Source organism: Falco peregrinus, chromosome 8, assembly GCF_023634155.1.
Source record: "Falco peregrinus isolate bFalPer1 chromosome 8, bFalPer1.pri, whole genome shotgun sequence".
Lineage (NCBI taxonomy): Eukaryota > Metazoa > Chordata > Aves > Falconiformes > Falconidae > Falco > Falco peregrinus.
In genome coordinates, this window is record NC_073728.1 from 38157133 (window position 1) to 38181233 (window position 24101).

Sequence of the window (24101 nt, forward strand, 5' to 3'; positions counted from 1 at the left end):
TGCATGACTGCAGATACATGAAATAAAGAGGGATAAAAATGGGACACAGGAGAACAAACATGGATCTTATAACGAGCTCATAAAATTTAGCTTCTGAAACAATGTCTGCCTTACTTTGGCTCTAACTGTAGGGCGTTCAGGCTATAATGAAAATGAATTTGTTTTTGTACTTCTTGACATAAACATTAATATGAATACTAACTATATATACATTAGGAAATTGAACTGCTACATTAGCTAAATATAAAATATGTTTTGAAAATGTAAAACTAGACGGTATTAGCTAGCTGGATATCCAAAATCACTGCTTAAGTTTAATACAGCTTTGACCAGATTACTAACAGCACCTCTAAACAGAACTGAACTTGCTTTCAGGTGTCTAGTCAGAGGTACTTTCTTAACACAGGACATCAACTAAATAATTACTACAGAAAGGCAGGCATTCAATATACTTGAATTAAACATTTCATGCTCTTTCCTTAGACCAGTTACTCTAAGAAAAAAAAGAACAAAACCAAACCAAAACCAACACTTAAAAAATATAATTAGCAGGTTAAATGAATCCAGAATCCTCCAAAGAAAACCCTGAATAGCTGCCAAAAATGTAAAGCAAATTAAAGCTCCCTTAAGGGATTAATGATTATAAATATATTGATCTATAAATTAAAAGAGCCATTAACTAGTATAGAAAAACTGGATCTTCCTATATCTTCTTAAAAGGTCTGGGAACTACCACCTAAAATACTTGATTCCTGGACCTTTTTAGGTAGCAATATACTACCGACAAGATTTGGTGTGTATACTGCAATGCTAGAATAACTGCATCAACTTCTTTCAGAACTATCCAACATATAATTTACATAGCTGACATAGAGATGCAAGTAATGGAAATTTGATGCCGGCCTAAAATCCTCACAAAAATGTCTTTGGAAAAAATTAAATCAGAGTTTAAACTCCATACCCCCAACCCTCCCAAACACAAATTAAATTCCCAAAGTTTTTTTAATAAGGTATCTTCAAAGTCTAAGAATTATTTCAGTATGAGCTTAACTCCATATTTCAATCACAATTCTGAGCATGATCAGAAAACTATTATTTCATTGGGGAGGTGGGGAACAAAGTCAGCCAAGTGTATGTTTTATGAGTAAGTATACCTGATGAGGGACAAAGGCACTTCTCTGTATGACTACACATTCTTAACTTTTGCCTTAGTAACAATAAATTATGTTACCAGCCAGCTGAATGCTGGCTGCTTCTCATCTTGGTATAACTGGCAGATTCAACGAGATCTAATAACTGCTATTTTCGTCTCTATTCTTATAGCTGTCAACTCAAGCTCCAAGAGAAATGAATGTGAAGTCAGGGGAAGGGGGGGGGAGGAATACCTTTGAAAGTTTTGCCTCATAAAGGGAAAGAGATACGGCAATAACACAGAGGGTGAAAAAGTCTTAATCTTCCCATAGAAAGGTATACCATGTACTTCACTAGCAAAACATCGCTATCCTTCTGAAGTAACTTGGACTGGAGACACCTCAAGATATCATTTTGCGGCACAATATTAGAGAGATATGTGATGCTAACCTACCTTCACAGAAGATACACCATTCTATTCAATTACTAATTTGTGGTCCTCTCAAGCTCCTATGTTTTCTCAAGCATTCTAAATGCATCCAAAACTAACTATAAAACTCAACAAGATTAAGACATCTAAGGAATGTTTCACAAGCGAGTTCATTTCTACAGTTATTATTTCTTTTCTTTACTGTTTTATTGTTTCAACTGCAATAATTTAACCTCCAAATTACATTTTACCTACATGGTATTAATTACTGCTTTTTGGTGGCATTAACCTATCCTATTCTAAGGTCTAAGATGATGGTTCCATCACATCTCTAAATATCCATTAACTTAAAAACAGGAACTGTTTCTTTTTAAATAATTTTGTTAATATTACTGGCTATTACTTCATCTGAATATGTGCATACTTAACATTTTGGTAAAGTAAAACTACGAACCGTTGAGTGAGAAAGCATGGTGTGAAAATATTGTCATTAAAATAAAAAACCGCACACTTTAGTAAAAAAGCAACTTTCCTATCAATAGGAAATATTCTGTCAAGGGTTCTGCATTTACTTTTCCCTATAGCAACTGTTAAATGCTGGATCTCAGCTACAACCCATCTTCCTCTCCAAATACTGCAGAAGTGTTCACTATACTTTTTACCATTTCTAGTTGAAAACAATGGATTTTATTTATATAATCCGTATCATTTTAATATTTAAGTATTGTCCAGAGAAACTCCATCTGCTGCACCTAGTCCTCATGGACTGCATGGGAGCTTTTCCCTTCCTTTCACGTAAGGGGTGAAAACCTATTTGTGTATGTGTACACCAAACACACTGCATGCATGTTGAGGAAAATTACACTGCAAATTAACCATCATTTGGAAGAAACTTGGTCTACCCTTCTGGCCAGAAGAACTTTATTAGGCTTTTGTGTACTTACCTTTAAAAGTTTTTTGTTATTTTTATTTTTTTTCTAACAAAATGCTATTCTGGTACATTAAAGACAAAAATATAATTACTAGTTCAGCCAGAACCTGACTAGGATCTGAAGAAGATCCTACTCTGAAGAACAGTATTAATCCTAAACTGTGAGCAGATACTGCCAAGCAACCAGTGGTGCTATATGAACACAGCTGTAATGATTTGTGGCAAAAGCTATCACATTATGTGGAAAATAAAACCAGTTACTGCATTCACCTTCATTCTTCGATACATTGTTGCAATGCTCTGGTCTGCAAAATACACAGATATCCAAGTCTAAATCCTCCTAGAACAAATCATGGCAAAGATCCAAAACGACACTTTGCACCACTGTATCAATCTGGCCTCAGTGAGAAGTCAGAAATCTTCATCACTATGGCTGCAAACTCCTCTGGGTAGAGACTGCTTTCCTGAAAATACTGAGCTGCTGATTTGATTGAATCTGGGCAAAATGAGCTACAGTGTCATCTCTGGGCTTGGGGGCAGTTAGTTGCTCGCATTCTTCATCAAGATTTTGATACACACTGTTTACTGCTTCAGTTTTAGCAGGGCAAGTGTAGCAGTTAAATCAACTAAGTCTTGAATATATGCTTTTTCCTGAGAAAGTATATTTCCTGTTCCCATGGATAAAAAAAGATGGGAATTCCTCGCACAATTTACTGCTTCAGTTTTACATGTAGCGCTGCTAATAATCATTTTGGAGCTGGAAAGTGACAGAACATTCTCTCTTTCTGTTAATGCTGCAGTGTAGTCCCTACTCTCAACAAACAGTTGAACAAATACAGATGTTATTTTTGACAACCCTTCCTCTTCCCCACACGCTTCATCTCACATTACTTTCAGCTACCTTGGGCAATCTCCTTGGTTGTTGTAGTGGGATATTACACGATACTAGGTTTTATAACTACCAAGGATCACAGTTTTCTACAATTTCATCATGACATTGAGGTCTTCATTAGCTAATGTCACTTCCTCGGATCTGCTGGAAATTTAAGAACAGATTTAAGCATGCTTCCAAGCAATGTCTAAATTTTGGTTGAAACGATGCCTTAGAAAATGAAAACTGTTTTGCAAAGAAAGTACGGTATGTCATGCATACAGAGACCAATGAAAAAACTCAACATATGACAAGAACAACAGTTCTTTCCACCCATGCTTAGTGACAGTACAATAGTTTCCAATACGATACATTTTGGTTTTAACTGCTTATCCATTAGAACAATGGCCTTGATTGACCTATCTAAGAGCTTCAACGCTAGCATGCAAACTTTAAAAGAAATGCAAGTAGCCATGGACATGTTACCCTTTTTCTGGGTGTACCGCAATAGATCTTGGCTGGTCCAAACCCTGGGATATAATAACATATCGGAATGAGCCATTGAGCCTGGCAACTTCTATTAAGTTGAAGCCATGATCCGTCCAATATATGTTACCTAGGAAAAAATACATTTAAGTTACTGGAAAAAGAAAAGACTACTTGAAAAGTGTTTAAATCTTAAGTGCTTAAGTTAGGACCAGAAACTAACTGCTTTATTTTAATTATATGTGTCTTTTATTTGCAATTTTAAGGCTTACTCAGCCTTTCATTTTAAAGTATACACTTGTATTTGTGGTTGTCCCAGTTGAGACTGCTCATCTAATAAATAGCATCCAAGATATTTAAGTATTTTTTCTGTCTGTAGTAACACTACAAAAACAAGTGGTTGTATCTTCAAAGAAAAATATCCAGTCATTTAGAATATTAGAAATTAGCGATGAAAGCAAATCAAGTTCATCTTGAGCTGAAGATACAAGAGTGTACTGGGAGAAATCATGACAAGTCCTGAAGTAGGTGAAGACCTACCTGCTATCCAGTCCACTGCAATGCCTTCAACTCTTCCCAAACCATTTGTAACAATGTCTTCTTTCCATGTTTGGTCTCGTTTAGATCTGCTAATTTTGTTGAAACCCATGTCTGTCCAATAGATTGTATCATTTCCTATAAAATACATAGCAAGGATTCTGAGACTAATTCAGTTACTTCAGTCCAAGTATCCACATCAGTAACTGTAAAAACTGTCAATTATAATTTTATTAATAACCTTAGATTAAACAAAAGAATGGTATCAAAACTATCATCTTTAATTACTCATTCTTTTTCCTTTTTGAATTTTATTTAAAATGATTATATCAGAAGTCCAGGTTTTCTGCTGGTTGTTTAGTACTGCACATAGAACAGAACAGGGATATAACAACAGGTGGAAGCTACTACCATTGTTAAAACTCACAATAAATATGCTGTCTTTTTTCTTTTTTTTTCTAATAGGATAATGTTTGAAAAACATATCATTTTGTTTATTAACCCCCCATTCCAAAATACTCAGGAGTCTGAAAAAACGCAGTGTAAAACTGCCTTTACAGTCTTTTCCTTCAGTAATCATACAGATTGATTTTTGGCAGTATACAATATTAACTAGAAAAAAAAATGTTGCATTTGAGAATGATACACTGAAAATAAAGAATTTACTGTAACCACAATTAATCTTTTATTTTAAATGTCCTGACAGCTTTCAGTGAGTCTTTTTTGGTGCTTTAAGGCATTTCAGCTGTCTTCCCTGCCATTCTGCATATAAGGTGTAAGAGAGGGACCATTATGTAGTCTTAAGAGTACAAACCTATTTTCACTGACCATTTAAACTTGTCAGCCAGGCTGGCAATGTGGAGTGGCCAAAGCACAGACATGCATTTCTTTCTGTTGCTACAAAGTACCCTTAATAAGGAGATGGGGCAAACAAACTGTTGACCCTCAAGCAGAATTATAAGTATTTCCATTGACAGAGCTCTGAGTTAACAATGCAGATATTCTGCAACCCACATTCTGGTTTCAAAGTCATCAGCTGGGGACCTCCCCAGTGGGCTGTTTTGCCTGGGAAAGACATTGCTTGGAGATAAACTATATTTGTTCCTTCTTTTTTTTTCCACACTTTATATATCTGCTTCAAATTCTGAAAGAGTGAGAGAGTGTGTGTTGCTTATTTATATACTATACATATTCATAGATATATAAATATATATATATACATATATATACACATAGAAGTGTGTGTGTGTGTAAATATATATATATGTATGTATGTATAAAAGAAAAAACAAAACTTACGCAGACAACTCAATTTATAGACCAAACCAGTTTTGTATGCTCAAGAACCCTAGCCAAATGACAAATTCTTACTTCAAGTACCTCTAATATATAGATTGATTATCACATATGGGAGCCATGTATTGTGCTACTTATTTCAAATAAGTACAAGAACTAGATGGATATTAATACTAGCTGCATATACATTCAACAATAAGATACTGATCTACAATTGTGTGCAAGTGTATGCTGAACACCCTTCAGTGGAATACAAGATATACAAAATTACTAAAAAGTCTCATCTGAAAATATCTATTATGTTTACCAACTGGATAAGACATTCTATAAGTGAATTTTATGTATTTCATATTCCACTCTAATTCATCTCCATAAAAATAAACCATTTTGTATTCATGCTATGACTATTTAAGTCAGCCATGTGAGCAAGAATCCACATAACAGCTTAGAAACTGTTGTAAGAAACAAGAGATCTCTGTGGTTTAACTTCCATGACTGAATCTTAATGTATATAGCAGAAATGATTTGGTAGTCTTGTCATCTGAAAGTAGTAGTTTTCAGTAATCAAAAAATTCAAACAACTGAATTACCTGGATTTGCTTCCAGATAGTCACATATTAAAGAGATAAAACCATTTTTTTTTAAAAAAAACCCTGTCTCTCTCTTTAAAATATATAATTACACAAAACAGCCATTAAAAGTCTATCTAAATTACTTATTTACTTCCTGTAAAATGCAGTATTTTATGAAACGGCTTTGTTTTGCTAATGATCAACATTTCCTTAATACACAATATATCTGACCTGAATGTAAATAGGTAGAAAGTAACTAATAGTTACATACATGTACAAACATGAATGGTGAGGACATAGAAAATCATGGAGATGCGCAGATATAACTTCAAGAGATACAAAAATACTTCCCAATAATCAAGGAAAACACATTTCCAAGATAAATATTACAGGAAGTGTGGTTTTAACATCTGCCAGATTGGATTTTTATTTAATTGGTAGTGTTCCTGTAAAATGATCAGCATTTTAAAGCAGAATATATTGGTTCTACAAACAAAAATTATGTAAGTAGTTTTGAGACTGGAACTAACCAGGGAAACTCAAGTAATATTTTCTGTATTGGAGGAGGTCCACAAAGTACATGCAGTTCACCGCTTCTAGAAAGTATCCTTAATAGTAAATGATAACAGCTTGAGTATGCAAAGATAATAATTACCCAACCATACGCTGATACTAAACCTCAGCTAACACATCACTTCCTTAAAATGATATTCTTTTACAGTCTTCTGTCTTACTTGCCAAAATTTTGTATCCTGAATTAAATCTTCATTAAACACAGCTATATACAGAGAGAGCATACTATACTCTTTTCCTGTACTGTGTGAAAGTAGCCAAGGAATTTGTTGTCAACAAACTAATAAAGATCCCTCTGGGTTTCAAATACAAATTTGCTGAATTTTGGTTCGCACTTGGATACAGATGCTATGATCCAAACGACAAACACCCTTGATTTTATGGATACGGCAATTTTTATGGGTTCCTTTCTATTAATAAACAAAGTTCTCTGTATCTCAATAAAACATGGAGTAACATTCTCAGTAAGACTCAACCACTGAAGATGCATGCCATGCAGAAGAAGCCAACACGAATTCAGATTAAGCAACTGGCCTTTATTTTGTTGTAGTCTGTTCACTTAAAAAAGTGGGTGACATTTTCACAGATCTGTGTGTCAGTGCTGTCTCTGTCAGGTAGCACTATTAATACCGTAATCGCACAAACCTGTTTTGCTTTCCTAATTACTTCTGAAAATGACACGGAGATGGAAACTCCCTTCAGCATCTGGTTCCTGAAGTCAGTTCTGGCTTCAAATAGATGGAAAGAAGGCCTATACTCAATTTGGTGCTTTCAGTAGCTATTCTATTGCTGGAATCCGAAGAGAACTACTACCTGGACGCAACAGTCACCACAAAATGAGAAACAACTGTCTGCAGCTTCATGCAGCTTCTGCAAACATTTTAATAAGTGGCAAGTATTAGTAAACATGGCCTCACATTGATGCCTACAGTCTGCAGGCAGCTTATCCCTGAAAATTAATGCAATTTAATGCATTAGTATTTTGCCAGTAAAATCCTGTAACTCAAAATTCAACATATGAAGTATTTGCTGAATATTAACTCTTAGTCTGTAAATGTTCAAAATGCTTATTTTGACAAAGAGAGTAAAATCTATTCTCCTCCCACCTATACATACCTTTACGTACACCACAGATACAAACACCTGGAGGAATAATGATAGCATGAGTGGGACAGACAATTGAGACGGAAGCGTGGAAAAATGTGACAGAACACCTCTGGGTTCCCAGCTCCCATTAAGTTCAGCAAAACTCAGTGAGGGACTGGGAAGACTCTGCTTTTCACTGAGACAAAATCTTGCAAATCTTAAACTGTTTCTGAGATTAACTGCTGCAGAACTGAAAGGAGCTCAGCAATAACACTGTATTATTTCAAAAATATCAACAATTTTAACTATCAGCCCACCTTTATGGAGGCTTTTTGTTATTAATGAAAACATTAATGTTACTGCTCTGTATCGTACTTTAGACAGAAATGTTACTCCTCATTAAGTAGTTTGTGCCCTCCAAGTCAGCAGGAGTTAAGGTAGTGTCTCCTGATGAACATAATCTCTTTCTTACAGACATAGTTCTACCCATCACTAAACACAATGTTCTCGTTTCTTCAATACTTAAAATGCCCTTAACGCCTCAAATACAGTAGTGTTTCTCTGCCACGCAGATTCTCCTCCAACCAGACCACACTTAAGCACACAGTACCTCCCACCATTTGAAATAATGACTTCAACAAATGCAAACCAGATGTTAAGGTAAAAAGAATGGTGAGCTTCCTGGAACAATTTTAAGAGGAAAAAAACAGTGAGTATTTGACTGACATACTAGCAAAAAGTCTTCTGCAGCTTCAGAATCAATGTGATTACCTTTAACAATACCAAAATGAAAGGCTACTAGGATCACACTCAATGTTATAAACCTGTATCTTAAACAACACTGGCAACCCCACTTCCCAATGACTTCTGAAAAATTCTAAAGGACAAAATTACTCTTGTTGTTCTTTAATGAAAAGTTTGAAGTACCAAGACTCAGGGAGATAAAAGGTGTATTTATCTTAGGTCTTTCATGTCTGCAAAAAATATTGCCTAAGTCTTTTAACTATAATGCACTATACTGTAATTTAGCCACTTTGCATACCTAAACATTACTGACAGTAGATCAAAATTTGGGAAAGTTTCACAATTAAGAATGAAATGCAAGCAATAGTCAATAATTAAAAAACCTCAAAATAAAAACTGAAAGTACCTCCATTTTCCCCTCTGAATCTTATTTGATGAGCAAAGGTTTTAGGAATGAATTCAGAAAATTCAAGGTAGGGTATAAAATTGAGAAAAAACAATTGCTTAAGCTGAAATGTAGTTGAAACCTGTATCGTAACTTTTTATAACACAGTATCCCCTTGTGATTTCACTGCTAGAGATGATTTACATTCATGTTTAGCAATGCATTTGTCATTGTCAATCCTACTCATGTTTCTTGTGCTGTAACTGATTATCACGCAAGCTGGCAAACCTCAATTTCATCCTTCCTCAAATCTCATTTTTCCAAAAAGGTAAAAATCAGTACATGCATCTTATTCTTCCAAAATATTAATTTGATATTGACTAGTGAAGTCACACTAAAACCAAACATCTTTAAAGAAGGAGCTAGCATATCCTATAAGTAGGCTCTGCTAAAAAAAAAACCAACAAAAACCAAAAATCCCAAACCCAAAGAAAACACTAGATGAAAAATCCCTAACAAAATCCTAGTATCAGTATTTTAGAATGCAAAGGTCAAATTTCAGATTTCTGTATTACATATCATAAATTATATTTTTTTAAGGTTAAGTATACCATAATAAAAAATACAATCCCTGGAAAACCAATTGCGTTGTCTTAGTACTCTGTCACAAACACGTGCAGCTACCACTTCTCTGTCATCCTATGTGTTTCCAGGAATAGACGAAATCAGCTGTATCATTGTCTTTCTCACCTAAGATATGTGTACAAAGGCACTCGCTTTTAAGTGATTTTTTGTCTCAGTAGACTGTGACTGAACTATAGCTATGATATAACGAAAGCTCTGAACATTAGCTGTCACTACAAATATATATAAGCTGTCACTGCGAAAACATGCAAGTATGAGGGCACTGTAAAATGTTGCGTGAACTCAGAATTTTGCAAGGCAGAGCAGACACATGTCCTGGTTTCAGCTGGGATAGAGTTAATTTTCTTCTTAGTTGGTGCAGTGCTGTGTTTTGGATTTGGTGTGAAAACAATGTCGGTAACGGATCTTTTTAGTTGTTCCTAGGCAATGTTTATACTCAGTCGAGGACGTTTCCCTTCTCGGGCCCTGCCAGGGAGAAGGCTGGAGGGGCACAAGAAATTGGGAGAGGACACAGCCAGGACAGGTGACATGAACTAGCCAGAGGGATATTCATTACCATTGAACATCATGCTGAGTATGTAAGCTGGGGGTAGTTGGTCAGGGCCTGCTGGTCACTGCTCAGGTGTCCCATCAGTCAGTGGGTGGCCAGCAATTATATTGTGCATCACTTGTTTTCTTTTCTCACTTCCCTTTGGATTGCATTCATCTCCCCTTCCCCCTCCTTTTCATTATAGTTGTTCTTACCATTATTATTACTATTATCTTTTTTTCAAATTTTATTTTATTTTAATTATTAAATTGTTCTTATCTCCACTCTTGAGTTTTACATTCCTTCCCAATTCTCTTCCCCATCACTCGGTGTGGGGGACACAGTGACTGAGCGAGCAGCTGTGTGGTACCTAGCTGCTAGCTGGGGTTAAACCATGACAAGGTACAAGAGCATCAGTGGAGAAGGCAGGCCAAAAGGAGAGAAGATGTTAACTAATGTAACTCCTAACCTCTTAACAAAAGATTAGTGATGTCTGTGTGATGAAGTCAAACAGAACTAGCAGAAAAAGGTCTGTTTTTAATATGAAGGCATATATAAACATACACTTAAGCAAAAACTTAAGATCTCCAATGCTGAATTACAGGCAGAATTTGTTTCAAAATGACAGACAATGGAGTATGACAAAATAATTGTATGCTTCAGAAAGCCAATGTCTGTATGTATATAACATAGGTAACTTAAAATTTTATTTCTAAACTGCTCATTTGTAAACCAAATGGGTAACAGAAAAGCTTATAAGAATATCAGTTTAGAAGGAAGGCTGGTGAAAGAGACAATGGGTTAAAAATATAGAGATAACAACATGTTTTCAGGTCACTATTGGTCACAGATTTCTTACTTTCTTTAAACTAACCAAAAAATTCCAAATGACCCCGAAGATACTCAGACACCTTTTAGTACCAGTGGCAGATGTATCCAGTTACTTTTCTGGATGTATTGGCTCTGGCTGAGCCCCATAGCAGCCCTCACAGTGCTCTACTTATACTGGCAGCTAGAAAGGTGGCGATACCCCAGCAGGGTTTGAGTGCTGCTGAGCAGTGCTCGCACAGCACCAAGGCTCTCTCAAATATGACCCCCTGCCCCCACCAGCAGGCTGGGGGTGGGCAAGATCTTGGGAGGGGACATAGCCAGGACAGCTGACCCAAAGTGACCATCGGGATATTCCATACCACATGATGTCTTCTCAGTTCTGAAAGCTAAGAGAAAGGAGGAACGTGGGAGCATTTGTTATTTACATTTGTCTTCCAGAGCCCTGCTTCCTGGGAAGTGGCCGAATATTGTCTGCTGATGCAAAGTAGAGAATAACATCTTTTGTTTTCCTTCACTTCCATGCACATGGCTTTTTCTGTTGCTTCATTAAACTGCCTTTACCTAGACCCACAAGTTATGGGGGTTTTCCATCTTCTCCCCTCCCTGTTCTGCTGAGAAGGTAAATGATAGAGAGGCTTGGTGGGAACCTGGCATCCAGCCAAGGTCAACCCACCACACAGGATCTAATCATTAGGTTTTGTCCTGTTTTTCACATACATGCAAAACAGAAACCTCCTAATTTCATATGAAATTTGTGAGGCCAAACAAAAATCTGATTCCTATTTATACACTGCAGTGGAAAGGAATGGAGTGTACTCAAGATAGAAATGCCTGTTCTTGCAGGCTGTTAGAGCATCCACTTCTAAAAAGAAGTAACAGACACAGTTGACTTGTATCCTGCAGTGAAGTGGCTGAGGTTTACTGGACAGAAATAAAACTATCCCACTCAGCTGTCAAAACCACCTGCTAGGTACTATACATAGGACAAAAAATTCAGTAGAAAAAGTGTCATGACAGGAACAAACTTTTTTTTCTATGAAAGAGGAACTAATGAAACCTGCTCTCCTACAGATTTATGATCAGTTTCTGTAAAACCACCAGTTTCCTGTTCAAGTTCTCCATGATGCCTCCTCTGAAAAACTACATGTACATAATAGATGGCTTTCTATTTTCTGTAAATAATAATTGCTAGTGGTTAACACTGTAACAACCAATCAACTTTAATTTCTTTAAATATAGTTTTAATTACGCAGAAGGTTTGAAAACTGGGGGTTGATTTCATTTGCAAGAATAGTATACAATATTTACGATACATACAATAAACTATACATAATACTTACCTGCATGGAAATCTATGCCCACAGCAAATGAAGTTCCAGATACAGGCATTAAAGCATCCATTTTATCATTTGGATCAAGAGGAATCCCTCTGACTCCTTCATGAACAGAATACATAAGAAATGATTCAATACCTATAGGAAAAATAAAATAACCAATTAGAGCACCTTCCTGATTAACAAGACTTGAGGAAGTAACAAGCACTAGACAGCTCTCCAAAACTGCGCCATAGTTTTCAGCAATGAAAACTCCATCTCTTTGAAAAAACATCCATATATTATTATGGTGTATTTCTAATTAAATAATAAATGCAGGCTTATAAAGAGAACGGAAACACTGTCCATTTCAAGCATCACCTTATACTTAGTGTAATTAGGAATAATGAAAATAAAACGAGTAGAAAATGTTTTTGAATTATGAGAAGTTTAAGAATATTCTCTATTTACATCTGCAACTCCTGTACATGTTCAGCAAGAGGCTATTTGAAAGAACTTGTGTAGAAAGAGGACTCAAGACTGTAAACTGTCTTTTGAGGCATGGGATTCATCTCACATCATTTAGTCATGAACACTTCCGTTACAGAAAACGGACAGAAATACATAGTTTTAGTGAGCAATGCAGTTGCTGCATTTTAAGTGTCTGTTTTCATGTTGGATTAATCACACTCCACGTGCACCTATTTCTGTTAAGTAGGAAGAAATTCTGCTGCGCAGAGGTCTTGTTACGTAGTCATTCCAAGTTCAGATGAATCACACCTAGTTGTTGACAACCAAAATTGGAACAAATACTTCGTTGCCCTTATCTGTTCATGTATCAGAACATTCTTAAGTTAAGAGGAAATTATGCAGCATTAGGATACATAACTCATATTATTAAAGAATTTTAACTACCATACATAAATTAGTTCCTTTCTCTTCATGCCAATTCTTTGAAAATTTATTTCTGTGTAAAAAGCCAGCCAGCAGAAGACAATAAGAATGTGGACTAAAAAGTTTCAGGTAGAGAATCACAATTTTTTTTTTCACAGGAAGAAGAAATTAGCTAGCAAATAAAAAAGAAGAATACTGAACAAGTACATATGTACAGGACAGTGCTTGTCAGTTTTTAATCCATGAATTTTCAAGACAGAATAAAAATGTTTTTGACTCACGACCTCTTCTTAATTGAAGTGAAATTTAATCATAAAAAGATGTTATGATCTAGAAAGCAGCATATCTAGACGTAAAGGAGGAATACACTTCAAATAAAAAGCACGCACCAGTTTTAACATTACCCACAAGTGAATGTTACGAAAAACTGTAAAAGTAAAAATACTACTTTAAAAAGGAATAAAAAAACGTTACGATCATGTTATTGTCACATAGGAAAAGCAGTAAAGAAGTAGAAAAGCCACTTTTACGTTGCTTAATGCTGCCTCCATGTATACACTACTATTAACTAGATGAGGTAGCAATCCTTCATAGGAATAAATAACACTAAATATATAGAACAGTAAGGCATGTTGACCATAAGGCTGTTTTGTATTATTCGAGCAAAATGTAAGACACTGGGTGTAAGCTATGTTTTGACTTTCTCCTCCTCAAATAGGCAAAAGATTTATATATATATAAATAAATAAATAAATAGTCAGGTCTTACTTTATATTAAGAGCAATGCAATAGGATGAGATACCCAACCTTACAGATACTGTAGCCTATAATTTAGTTTAAAAATAAGCTCCATGACCTTGAACAAATATGTACTGCTCTTGATGATGGCTCAGATGGTCTGATTTTCTGCCTACATTTTTAGAAGAAATTAAAAAGTATTTCTCAGTTTCCAGAAAGATCTACGCAGAACAAAAGAAAGAAATTAAAAGCTAAATTTAAATGCTGTCCTAACCATGACAGACATTTCACTGTTACTGCTTTGATCAAGCATATTAAGTATAGTTATTCAATTTGAAATTAATAAAGTTTATTTACTCATTATGGTCTTCCCATAAAATTGAAGTTAGAATAAATCCTGAAAGCCATTTTACCTTTGCATGCCATGCGGTTTTTTTGAAGGTTGTAGCCTACTGTACACATACAAGTCCTGGTGGTTTCTGATGTTGGTAAACAAAGCTGGGAGCATCCACCATTGTTTAACTGACAGGAATTGCTACCTATTCCATGATAAGAAAAGAGGCAGAGGAAAAAAAAAATTGAACAGTGAAATCCTGACTAAAACTGAGTGTTTGCATCAATTTTTTTTAGTATTACCAAACCCAAATTTTTTTCAGATAACTTCTCTGAAAAATTGAGATATGCATCAAATATTTCAGGCTATGCTACTATGCATATATTCTTCCATGCTTCAGTCTTACAGTATTTTATCTGCACGCTCAGAACAGTGGTGTTTTTTACTCTATTTTTTAAAATAACTCTATTTTCTGAAGAAGAATTTGCTTATTTTAAAGTAAAATCATATGATAAAACTGAAAATAGTATATTAAATCTGGAGTAATGATGATGAAATCTTACTGACATGAGCCTAGAAGGTGTACCTCAATCTAGACCATGAGCAAATCACTGATTATATTGTATCCATTCATCAAATGTTGTATTAACCTCATTATCTTCATGGACCGTTTGTTTTAGTATATTTAAGATACACTCCAACGTGATCTCACAGATCTATGATCCTCCTTCTTAATTACAATAATATTTACTTTTAAATAATAGATGAACATTTTTAATGACATTTAAACCACAAATTATACACAGTACAATAAACGCAGCTCAGAAATTTGAAGCTTCATGAAGAAACACCTAAGTCTACTAAGGCATGAGAGGAATGAGCTGATTACAAGTTACCAAGCCCATATGAATCAGAGCACTAGTCACATTTATCTCTGCATTCCTAATTTTGAAGTAGAAAGTATTTTTTCCATCTGAACTCATATATGTTTTCTAACGATCCAACCATACAAATGGAAAAGACAGATGAGGTTTCAAATTCTTAGGTATCCTCAGACAAGCAGACAAACTGTATAGTTAAAAAAATAAAAAAATCTAGGACACCAGGTTTGGATACAGTAAAATTTGTAATTGTCCTCACATCATGTCTGCTCTCACGTCACCTTCATTTAATGAAATGCAAGAAGCACACAAAATATGCAAAGATTCATTAAAAAACCCCTGCAAGCATAAAGCTGAATTCCATCTACAGTGTTTCAGTCTTATATCCCAAACCTCAACATTGTTCTCTGTAAAAATACAGATCACTAAGGTGACGTTTCACGACACACTGAAATTACAGTTAAAGTTCAGTAGTAGAAAAAGAACATTTTCTTTATTTTTTTTATTTTTTTACTTTTGTGCAATGTAAGATGCATATTAGTGCCACAGACACCAGACACTGCTACCATTTGGGTACTCATGAAGCTAACTGTATGTCTCCGTAGTAGGGAGTTCAAGCAGTTTAAAATGATAGAAACAGTACTGAAGGCCTTAATTTTTATTACTTACTGTTCCACCACATTTAAAACTAAGCACCAGGCTGGAGAAGCACCTTTGGTGTTTCCTAGATTAGGTAACATGGCAAGTGTTCCCAGAAGTGCTCAATATGGAACTGAATTAATGTATTCTATGCAAAGACTACTTATTGTATTAAACAATCCCGTGCTCTTTTGGTAACTTCTCCACAAAATGAAATAATTTGTTTCATGTAGATAAAATCCTTAACACTTTCAGCAGATGGAATCAGAAGTAATCTCTCAAATGTTTCCATCTCTGATCTCCAAATTTGTAAAACTGTGTGCATGACCCCATATTACACTTTTTCATATTATCTTAGCTCCCACTTTGTTAACTAAGTTTTAGCAGTATTAGCAATATTCCTGCCTCTTCCTGTTGTCTCACTTTTGATTCATACTGCTGTCACTCTGTCAATTTTGATGAATTAAACTGTCTTAAAACAAATTGATAATGAAAACTATTAATGAATTCTCTCATAATACTAAAAAATTCACTAATTAGAGAGCAAGTGCACACTAACTGATATTTTTTAATTGAAAATTTTAAACTTAGATTCTCTGAAAGGACTTCAAACTTCACAATACTGTAAACTTCAGAGAACACCTGATAAATTAAAATACATCCAGCAGATATGCCAGATCAATTATCCTACTCTATACCATAATATATTCAATAATAAAATATTTTATAGTATTTTACACTGAATTACAATTAAATAGATGCAGTCTAAGAGCTGGTTAAACATGCTTAAACTTTAACATACCTTGCTGGGCTGCTTTATCATACACTTTCATATGTACAACACCTGAAGTCTTGTTTCGCAGGACAGTTGGGTTTCTTCCATCTTTTTTGCTACAGGTACCAATCTGAGCTAAATTCTGGTCCGCCCACCAAAGCTTTTTATCTGTAAAATTTTCAATTTTCAAAAATTAAGAGGATCATTAAAAAATTATATAGAATTGAAACCCAAGGTGGGGAAAAAGCTTTTGAGGTTAATTCTCAGATCAATTTTAAGGAAAACTGCTCAAAGAATAAAGTCAGTTCCTTTATTTTAAAACCAGAAATTTTGGACTTGTAGATTTTCTTCTTAGGTGTAAAAACTGTATTATGCCCAAATTAACTGAAAGTTAGAGAACTTTATTCACAGATCATGTACTACTACAACAAAGGGTTTATTCTCAAACTTTGTTATATTCATTCATTATGTACACAGAGATGACAGGAACTCTCGTTCCAGGTTTACATTACTTGTCTGGAGTATTCAAATGAAGAAGCATGACAATTACCATAAAAATAATTAAGAAGTTATGGTCTTAAATGAATTATTGAAATTACCAACTTACATTGATAGCAACTTTTTCATCATAATTTACACAACATTTTAAAATAATAGAAAAAATGAGACATGCTATGTACATACTAGCATAAAACATCAAACCATCCTTCATCGATCCACACATGCAGAATACTTGAATTATAGTAGGAATGACTTGTCAAAAATTTATGACAGAATTCTCACTTGATGCACATCTACAGTACATGCAACGCATTTTTCAAGTGTAGGATTTCAGGTGACTTCAGTCATGAAGATTTCACTTAAATGCAGAGAGGATACTAAGTGACAGGATAGAATAACTGAGTTTGATCATATTGCTGTGGACATATTGGTTAATGTGGAATGTAAAATTTAATTAAAAAAGAAATAAAGATACAAACATCAGTATTCATGTTAAGATAATCTTCACAAGAATTTAAATAAGAGTGTACGAAGGCAAGAAGTTTAAAAGAAATCTCAAGAAACTGAAAGGTATACATGAGATGTATACTGTCTCCTTCATTTCACTTACATCACTTCAGGAAAATGTTCTTTTTTAAGCCACATTAACATAATTTAAATGTCAACACTAGGGATTACTTCAGTTTTGTTCAGAAATATACAACACTTACCAGTCTTATCAGTCTGTCATTTTGAGACTTTGACTCATAACCCGCTAGAACTAGTGAAAGCCTCTCCAATTAAAGAGTTTGCAAGTCTTTCATTCATCTAGCGAAAGCTAGTAAGATGCCTCAGTGTTAATGACTTATAAATTTAAGGTATATAATCTTTACTAGTTTTCCTCAATTCAGTATTAGGGTAGTATTCCCACCAAGTTTTGAATATTTCATGTTTCATGCCATCACTCCATATTGTATAAATGGGGTATAAAATAAGTCATAGCATTCACAAAGCAGAAAGAAAAAAGCAAAGACCACCTATCAGGAAACACAGCAGGAAGAAATGTTGCAAATAGAAGAAAAGAATATGAAATACACAGTTTGAAAACCTTCCTAGCAGCTGTCATAAAAAATTTAAATTCCATATTGCGAAAGTTTGGGAGACAGAGTAGGTTAAAATGAGGGGATATGAAAAGAACACTAGAGATATTCTTTACCTTCTTGGTATTTCGTTATAATACTACACATATAAAAGGCCACAGTTAATAGCTTTAGTGTAGCTCTGAAGGATGACATCAAGATCATAGAACTGCTTTCTACCACAGCTATGTCCTGTCAGTGTTTCACTGAAGATGCTGAGCTGATGATGGAAAAGCTCTTTAGTATGGCACTGCTACTTTTAACAGCCATACTGTCATGGACTACAGTCAAATGTCCTACATCAGGGGTGCCCCCAGACTGTTCACCCTTATCTCACACCTGAGACTATCACAACTTGAGTATTAGGGTACTGACAGCCAAGATGTACTTTTATGACTTGCCATGTGCCAAGAGAGAACCCCCCCCCCAAACTTTAAATTTCACATATGCAGTCACCAGCATTGCCTAGTCAAGGTGGAATAATTTGTTTAACACAAACTAATATATTCTACATATATGTATTCCATGACGTCCATGGCAATGGTTCAGTTCAGAGAAAACTAAAGAATGCACTGAAATAGTGGAAGTGTATTTCTGAAAGGCAAGCAAACTTTTCTCAGATCCAAAAGTATAATAAACATAGTAAGGATGCTTACTGTCTAATTTTAACAGACTAAACACTTGAGAACTTAAACTCACTTCCAAAACAGGGACTCAGCTAACTCATAGCAACTGAATGTTCACAGTGAAGAGCTCCTTACCTAACCAATGCCAAGTCCTTCAGCTGTTTCCCTTATAACATAATCTGTTCATTTTTATCATAATTAATTTCAGCCAGCTTGTTCCCATTATTCATCAATGTCAATGGTTGCTGGAAGCAAAGCAAATCAGTCCTTTCCTGTCTGGGTGAGACTGAAACACAGAGCATACCGAACATACAGAAAACACTTAGGCAACGCTAACTCTTAATGTCATCCTTCAGACATTGCATAAAAGCATTACTTCAGTGGAGAACTTCCTAATGTTTCTAGCTGTAGATAAACAAACACAATGCAAAGCACTGCCAGCTATTTCTATCGAGCGTAACGGGAACAACAACCACCCATATTCTATTTTTCACAGTAAAAGCACGAGATACTGCTGCTAGCTTTTGATATTTTTTTTTGAACCGTAAGAAAAATCAATGCACAGAGCTAATGCAACCTTTGTCAAAATACAGATTTACTTTCGAAGTGAAACTAAGAACACACATATGCCATCCTTCCCTGATGAACCCAAAAGCCACCCTATACAAAATCTTGTCTGACCGAGCCCTGCATCCTGCAAAAGAGCGGAATGATTGACTAGTTGAATCCCTTCAGTTTGCTGGCAGCCAGATGGCCATGCAGCACATGTGCTGGCCAGCGCGTCACTTCATGTGTAGCTCCACAGTGGCAACAGCCTGCATTTTGTTTTGACACAAAAAATATGGGGAATGGAATGGAGAGAAAAGAGAGGAGAAATTTAAGGACTACATGAAGAAAATGGGGTAGCGTGACAGCAGATTGTGGAACTGGGAATGGGTGCAGGCTCCACAAGTGGTTGCATGTACAGACATCTGTTGTGCAGAAGAGCAAGAGAGAAACTGGGGTGAGGTCTTGGGGCGAAAGACATGAGGTACTGCACTGGAGGTATTACGGAAAGAAAGTTATAGAGGAAAGCTGATGGTACCGTGTTATTAAGATTCAGGAGACATGAAAGCAGTCTTTACCACTTACACTTTTGCTGCAACAACTGCTGATTTGAGGCTACTTCCACAGAAAGATGTAAATTAGAATGTCTAGCTTTATATGGAAATTCTACTGACTTTACTCTAGGGAAGAAATTAATTTTCACATGTCAACATAATTGCTTGTAATGATAAACCACATTTTTCATTAAAAGCAAATTACAATCAATAACTATGAAATCTTGAAAAAAAAAACCAAAAACAAAACCAAAAGCAGACTTTACCTCCCAATTCATCAGAATATAATTATTAAACAGCTTTGACAGCAAACAAACTTTAGTAAACTAATGGCCAAAAGCTGACACAGGAACCATAGTCAGTCTTCTCATTTCAAGTCCTTAACACATTAGCCCTCACAATCTCGAGTATGCACAGACGTATGAGGTGGCATGAATGTTCTTGGTTGCCAAGTTAACAGAGTCCATAATACGTTTCACGGTGTCTGTTTCACATTTTCTTTGAATGCCAGAAACCCCTGCCTGAGTCTTTACTCCGATCACAAGCCTTAAGCAGTATGATGACCTCCTTCCAGCTCACTGGGGGCTATCAGTTTCTCTTGAATTAGTCCAGTCATTCAGCTTAGTGACTGTCTTAACACTCTGTAGCTAACCATTTCAGAAAGGAAGTTACGGAGTCTTATGTTCTGGATTTAAAATTATAATTCTGAGGATCCACAACTACTATTTTTCCTATATTCCTACCTCAAGAAGCTTAAGCTATTTTGTCAGGAAAATTTTATTAATGAAATAAAATGCAGTTCTGGTACTAGCCTTCTAGGAAGCCTCTGTAAAGAAAGAAGCTTTCAGTGGCCCATTTCTGTTATATTCTCTGAGTTAACAAAATGGTATGAACTCAAGTGCAAGCAACTCCCCCATCTGCTCTCAGCCTTTTGGAAAAGTAACTATTTTAAACAAACTGAACTAGCTAACATTTTAATACCATATTACCTCAGACCTAGATTTGACCAACAGTCTCAAAGGCAACACAACATAGTTTTTGCGTGAGTGTTAAGTGCAACCATGAAAGGGAAAACAACAGAAAAAGGAAAATAGCAGTCATCTGAATTCAACTCTATCTTCTGTTTGTCACATACATTTTTAAACCAGAAAAATGTAAATGGCAGTATATGGACAGTACGACATGCTTAGGTTACTAACAAACTACTGCTTTCCAGTGAGTTACTCATTCACTCATGACTACATTTAAAGTATTAATTACTGTGAAATATAATCTTGCAGCAATGTTCTACATGAAGAAAAAGTACTAACACCTCTCTTTTTTTTCCTCCAAATACTTCTGTATCTTTTACACATCCTAAATGAAATAATTAAGTGGAGCAAGTCTGTATAATTGCGAGTTTTACATCATCAGCATTTTCATTTTAGACAGAAATAATTATTACTGTGGATGAACCAACAGTAAAACCATAGACTGAGAAAACTTCTAAATTTCAGGAACACTGCATTTCCAGCAAATATTGTGTATTAACTTCATTTTAACTTCATTTCCTTTTCAGTTAAACGAGGTATTGCCTATGCTGCAGGTTTGATACTTTATAGAGCCAGACAGTTGAGTTTTCCATGATGAAAACTGTAGATCTGAAAAATCATTTCCATTGCATTAACTGTAAAAAGTTACTGCACAAAAGAAAACAAACTCTGAAAGTATCAAGGAAAAAAAGCATTTACTGAGCAGTCTTCACAGGTATATGATAGGACAACCACCTACAGAAGACAAATATTTTGAATATGAAGACTTAAGAGACATAAATGGAACTCTCAAGGGAAACCTAGGTAAAAACATAAAGGAAATCTACCATCTTATGCATGCAAAAATACTAGAATTGACTGAAAGAGAAGGTCACCCTGTGATATCAATCTGTTAAATGAGTAGTAGCTTACATCTGATGGTTCTTTCATCAGACAACCCTTAGAACAAGGAGTTCCTGTGCTCAGCTTTGGTGTTGTGATTACAGTAAAACAGATATTCTTATCTCACATGAGAGTGACTATGCGATATAAACCATAAGGGAAATCATGGGAATGTGACTTTTTTTTTTTTTTTCTGTGAGATTATGACCCACAATAATGAATTACCTATCCTAGAAGTTTAGGCCAACGTTTTCAATTAAATGACTGTATGTGAAGAAGTGATTACAGCCTTCAAATTCTCTATTTGAAGGATATAAAATCAAATGAAGGACATTTATCCTCAGATCTGAATGGCCCATTAAATAATTTTTGTAATGACTGCTGTCTTACACATGGAATACAAGAACTTACTGATTTACACATCCATACCCATCCATAAAATGGCTTTGGTTTTGTTTTTGTTTTTTTGGGGTTTGGGTTTTTCTGTTGGTTGGTTGGTTACAAAACCCCCAAATAACCAAGCAACCAACTTTGCATATTCTTTTACAATGAGATGAAGGCATGCCATGTACTTTATCAAAAAGTTAAATTACTAATAATTTTCTACACCATTTTATTAGTTTCTCCCTTTTTGTATTAGTATGGAGCCAAACCATTTCTACTTCACTACGTTCCATCATGTACCTCTTTTGCTTACTAAGCTATTAAATGAGACTTGAAGCTTTCATATACAGTTAACAGTATCTAGCCAATTTCCTTCAGTGGTGTTGGAGATGTCAAATCACAGAGTTCTTCTCCCTTCATGACAGAAAAAACAAAAATCATTACAGCATAAACTCATTACTAATCCTTGAAGTATTTGAGTGTGAACACAGAGGCTGAGTAGTCTCCTACATCGCCTGTACTGTTAAAAAGGGTAAATCGCAACAAATCACAAGTGAATACTCAAAATACACTTCAAAATTATTCTTTTATCTTCCTCTTCCATCCTTGCTAGCATGACAACTATATTAACACGTTATTAAAAATATAACTTATAAAATCTTACTGAACTAGTATTTATTCTTTTGCATGGAGGCTTTATATGGTGCATTTCAAGTTTTAGAAAGACATATGGATAGAGTATAGGGAGTTAAATGAGGAAGTTCAAGAAAATCCTGACATTTCTGATATATTAACAAAAAACAAACAAAACCAAACACAAAAGGAAACCAAAAAAACCAACCCACAAATCCTGAAGTGCAATCTTGAGGTTAAACACTTCCAACTACCTGCCCAAAAAACAACAAACTGGTCACAGCTGACCAGTTATGCCCCAAGACCTAAACAATACAGGTTTTAATTCTTCATAAACTGCTAGATGGCCAATATATGCCACAACAGTGTCTCATAAAAAAAACCAAAACAAAACCAAAAAACCCCCCAAAAATAAAAAAACAGCTATATGTTATACACCTATTTTTGAGCAAAATTCTAAGTAGAATTTTGGACTATTTCTCTCTGTGCTACTAATATATTCTTGCAGCAGGTAACTCATATGATTTCTAGTATCAGGATGACTTATTTCCATATTAATTTTAAAATACAGCATATGATTTCACAAAACCAGTTTACTTTAGCATAAAGACAACTTGCTTTCACAAACCACGGAAGAATTTGAAACCTTTAAATATCAAATGGAAGTTAAATGATTTAGTTGCTTGATGATGCTAACAAGAGTGTTATTCAGTCACTAATTACAATCTTGTTGCTGAACCTGGGTTATAATATAGATTAAAATTGTTGTATTTATCCATTCTGTTGGGTAATTAGCATTAAGTGCAGCAACATATTGGCGAACAGCAATTTGAAATGCCAAAAATTGCTACACTAGCATTGTGGACAGTCCTTTGGAGATTTGAAGCGGCACTCTGAATGCAAATTTTGATGGGCCATTAGTTTTCATTAATGGTGGTTTGAGTATTTATGGAAGACAACTATGTACTGTACTTAAAACTGGGCAAACTGCCTAGATATATTTCATATATTAATGCTAATGTAATGAATGGTGTTATGGCAATTAGAAGACTGATGACTTGGAAAATTAAGGTGTATGTATCTGAAGTTTCCTGATCTAAGCAGCCCCTTTCACTTTGCAATTATGTCCAGCAAAGTCACATCTCCCACCATTTGAGTTACTAGAAATGCATTTTGGTGTCATATTTGAAACTTTATTTAGGATA

General features: G+C 35.1%; 1 protein-coding gene across 1 annotated transcript in view; it reads right to left on the reverse strand.

Moving 5' to 3' along the window:
* Positions 1 to 24101, reverse strand: part of LRP1B (LDL receptor related protein 1B) — a 471012-nt gene that overhangs the window by 183903 nt on the left and 263008 nt on the right. The window contains exons 31-35 of the mRNA XM_027793849.2: positions 16649 to 16789; positions 14406 to 14531; positions 12388 to 12519; positions 4390 to 4524; positions 3850 to 3979 (exon numbers count right to left, since the gene is read on the reverse strand). Of these exons, the coding sequence (XP_027649650.2) occupies positions 3850 to 3979; positions 4390 to 4524; positions 12388 to 12519; positions 14406 to 14531; positions 16649 to 16789 (664 nt within the window). The remainder of the gene's footprint in view (positions 1 to 3849; positions 3980 to 4389; positions 4525 to 12387; positions 12520 to 14405; positions 14532 to 16648; positions 16790 to 24101) is intronic.